Below are 4,144 nucleotides of genomic sequence, written 5' to 3'. Positions count from 1 at the left end.
TGCAGGTTACCCGGTGTATTGTTGAAGTGATCTCAGATACACTTTCCAAACCATATCCATTACCTGTCAGCAGTGAATGCAATAGGATCCTCAAAGAAGGTCGGACTGCCTCAAGTACATTCTTCCTGTGTCACTTTCTCTCCCCTTTTTATTTTCCTGAACGCAATGGCTCATTTCTTCCGGAATAGTGTTCAGTTATCGCTGCTTCCCCTGTCTGTTTCTCCCTCGCTTCCTCCTTGTGTTTTCTGTGGTTCCATCTCTCCAAATCTCCCTGTTTCCCTTTCTCTCTCTCTGTTTCTCCGTATCTATCTCTCAGTGACTAACTCTGCCTTTCTCCCTGCATTCTCTCAAGTTCTTTCTCTCTCTGACGCTCTCTCTCTCTTTCCCACCCCCACCTGACCCTCTCTCATCTCTCTCTCTCATTCTTTTTTCTCTCTCTCTCTCATTCTTCTTCCCCTCTCGCCGACTCTCTGTCTGTCTTCCTCCACCCCCAGACTGTCTCCATCTCTCTCTCTAACTCTCTGTCGCTTCTTCCCAAGCATCCACCTCTCTCTCTCTCTCTCTCTCTCTCACTTTCTGTCTCTTTCTCATTCTCCTTGTGTCTTTCTTCCTCTCTCTCTCTCTTTCTCGCCAACTCTCTGTCTGTCTTCCCCCACCCCCTGGACTGTCTCTGTGTCTCTCTCTCTCTTTCTCTGTCTCTTTTTCTTTCTCTCTACTTAGTCTCTCTCCCTGACTCTGTCTGTCTTTCCCCACCTCCTGGACTATCTCTGTCTCTGTCTCTGTCTCTCTCTCTCTTTCTCTCACTCCCTCTTTCTTTCTGTCTCCCTCTCTCTCTCATTCTCCTTGTTTCTTCTTCCTCTCTCTCCGAGTGTCCCCCCCACCACGCCCCCCCCCCTCCCCCCCCCTCCCCCCCCCCCCCACCTGCCGCCCCACAACTCCCTGGCCTGTTCCCATCTCTTTCCCTCTGTCTCGCTTTCCCCTACCTCCCCCCACCTAGGACTCTTTCCCTCTCTCTCTCTCTCTCTCTTTCCCTCTCTCTCTCCCTCTCTCTCTCTCTTTATTTTCTGCCTCTCTCTCTCTCTCTCATTCTCTTTCCGTCTTTTGCTTTCTCTTTCCATCTCTCTGACCCTTCCTCTCTCAATCTCTCGGTGGCGACGAGGGGAATTTCACAGTAACTTCATTTCAGTGTTAATGTAAGCCTACTTTGTGACACTAATAATCTCTCTGACTTTCTCTATCTGTAAGTAGTCTCACAACACCAGGTTAAAAGTCCAACAGGTTTATTTGGAATCACGAGCTTTCGGAGCGCTGCTCCTTCATCAGGTGAGTGGAGAGGCAGCTTTCACAAACACGGTTATATATAGGCAAAGACACAATTGCAAGATAATGGTTGGAATGCGAGTCTTCACAGGTAATCAAGTCTTTACAGGTACAGACAGTGCGAGTGAAGAGAGGGTTTAATCACAGGTTAAAGAGGTGTGAATTATCTCAGGCCAGGACAGTTAGTAGGATTTTGCAAGCCCAGGCAGTATGATGGGGTTACAAGTAGTTACCCAATTTGGGTTCATGTCACACTATCTGTATACCCGCCCATACTGCCTGGGTTTGCAAAATCCTACTAACTGCCCTGGCCTGAGATAATTCACACCTCTTTAACCTGTGATTATCCCTCTCTCCACTCGCACTGTGTCTGTACCTGTAAAGACCTGATTACCTGTAAAGACTCACATTCCAACCACTATCTTGCAATTGTGTCTGTGTCTATATATAACCGTGTTTGTGAAACCTGCCTCTCCACTCACCTGAGGAAGGAGCAGCGCTCCAAACGCTCGTGATTCCAGGTTCAAAAGTTTATTTATTCGTCACAAGTAAGGCTGACATTAACACTGCAATGAAGTTACTGTGAAATTCCCCTTGTCGCCACACTCCGGCACCTGTTTGGGTCAATGCCAAATAAACCTGTTGGACTTTAACCTGGTGTTGTGGGGCTTCTTACTGTGTTTACCCCAGCCGGCAACGCCACCTCTTTCTATCTGTAATCGCTCTGTTTTCCGTTAAGTTCTGAATTAACTGCATTTTTCATAGCCTTCCTGCTCCATCTCCCCCTTGTTTGCTCGTGTCCCTGGGATATGAACGTGCTCACACTAACTCTGTTCCTTTATTTTCCATGGTAGACAAAAGGGTCCTAGCTATGGTGCGTCACCAGAATCTCCTCAAGGAGTTGGAAGAATTGACACATCGTGGTATGGTGCCCTCAATAATTACACACTTTATAAACTAAAGATTAAAAAAGCGGCTTGGAGTAAAAATTTCAGTCTGTCAATTTAATTTGAAAGCCACTAACTATTTAATCATTACTTGCGGATCTCGCGATCAGTTCGAAGATGAAAAAAATGTGATAGATAAAGTGTTAAAAGAAGTAAATACATCACATAATCAGCCATGGCTCGAGGGGGGGGGGGTTAATTTTGAGACAGAAGGTTGTGGCTCCAGAGGCGTAAGCACGCAAATCCAGGCTGGTGCACTCAATGCAGTACCGAGGGAGTGCAGCACTGTTGGGGGTGCCATCGTTCAGATGAGATGTTAAACCAAAGGCGGCACAGTGGTTAGCACTGCTGCCTCACAGCGCCAGGGACCGAAGTTCGATTCCAGCATCAGGTGACTGTCTGTGTGGAGTCTGCACGTTCTCCCTGTGTCTGCGTGGGTTTCCTCCGGGTGCTCCGGTTTCCTCCCATATTCCAAAGATGTGTAGGTTAGGTGGATTGACCATGCTAAATTGCCCCTTAGTGTCCAAAGATGTGTAGGTTAGGTGGATTGGCCATGCTAAATTGTCCCTTAGTGTCCAAAGATGTGCAGGTTAGGTGGATTGGCCATGCTAAATTGCCCCTTAGTGTCCAAAGATGTGTAGGTTAGGTGGATTGGCCATGCTAAATTGCCCCTTAGTGTCCAAAGATGTGTAGGTTAGGTGGATTGGCCATGCTAAATTGCCCCTTAGTGTCCAAAGATGTGTAGGTTAGGTGGATTGGCCGTGCTAAATTGCCCCTTATGGATTTGATTTGATTTGATTTATTATTGTCACATGTATTAACAGACAGTGAAAAGTATTGTTTCTTGCGCGCTGTACAGACAAAACATACCGTTCATAGAGAAGGAAAGGAGAGAGTGCAGAATGTAGTGTTACAGTCATAGCTAAGGTGTAGAGAAAGATCAACTTAATGCGAGGTAGGTCCATTCAAAAGTCTGACAGCAGCAGGGAAGAAGCTGTTCTTGAGTCGGTTGGTACGTGACCTCAGACTTTTGTATCTTTTTCCCGACGGAAGAAGTTGGAAGAGAGAATGTCCGGGGTGCGTGGGGTCCTTAATTATGCTGGCTGCTTTGAAATCATAGGAATCATAGAAATCATAGGAACCCTACAGTACAGAAAGAGGCCATTCGGCCCATCGAGTCTGCACCGACCACAATCCCACCCAGGCCCTACCCCTATATCTACCCACTAATCCCTCCAACCTACGCATCTCAGGACACTAAGGGCAATTTTTAGCATGGCCAATCAACCTAACCTGCACATCTTTGGACTGTGGGAGGAAACCGGAGAACCCGGAGGAAACCCACGCAGACACGAGGAGAATGTGCAAACTCCACACAGACAGTGACCCAAGCCGGGAATCGAACCCAGGTCCCTGGAGCTGTGAAGCAGCAGTGCTAACCACCGTGCTACCGTGCCGCCCCAAGGCACGGTAGCCAAGGCAACGGGGAGTGTCGACAGATTTAATGGATGGGAGGCTGGTTTGCTGGTTACTTCCCAAGATGTGCAGGTTAGGTGGATTGGCCATAGTAAATGTGTGGGGTTACAGGGATAGGGCAGGGGGGGGGGGGTGCAGGCCTGGATAAGATACTCTTCCAGAGCATTGGTGCAGGCTCGATGGGCTGAATGGCCTCCTCTTGCACTGTAGAGATTCTATGAGCTTTCCTCTTACGTCGACCGAGAAGATCCCATGGAAATACTTCCAAGAAGAGCAGGGAAATGCTCCCCCCCACCCACTCCCCGGTGTCCAACTTCCTAAACAACAGATTATCTGGTCATTGCCATGTTGCTGTGTGTGGGATCTTGCTGTGCACACATTTCCTACATTTACAACAGTGG

General features: G+C 48.0%; 1 protein-coding gene across 1 annotated transcript in view; it reads left to right on the top strand.

Annotated features, from left to right (window-relative positions):
* Positions 1-4,144, top strand: part of LOC144511451 (uncharacterized) — a 26,075-nt gene that overhangs the window by 11,002 nt on the left and 10,929 nt on the right. Inside the window, exons 3-4 of the mRNA XM_078241815.1 lie at positions 6-99; positions 2,175-2,243. Coding sequence (XP_078097941.1) covers positions 6-99; positions 2,175-2,243 — 163 coding nt within the window. The remainder of the gene's footprint in view (positions 1-5; positions 100-2,174; positions 2,244-4,144) is intronic.

This window comes from Mustelus asterias, chromosome 24 (genome assembly GCF_964213995.1).
Source record: "Mustelus asterias chromosome 24, sMusAst1.hap1.1, whole genome shotgun sequence".
NCBI classification, from domain to species: Eukaryota; Metazoa; Chordata; class Chondrichthyes; order Carcharhiniformes; family Triakidae; genus Mustelus; species Mustelus asterias.
This window is presented reverse-complemented; position numbering and strand designations above follow the sequence as displayed.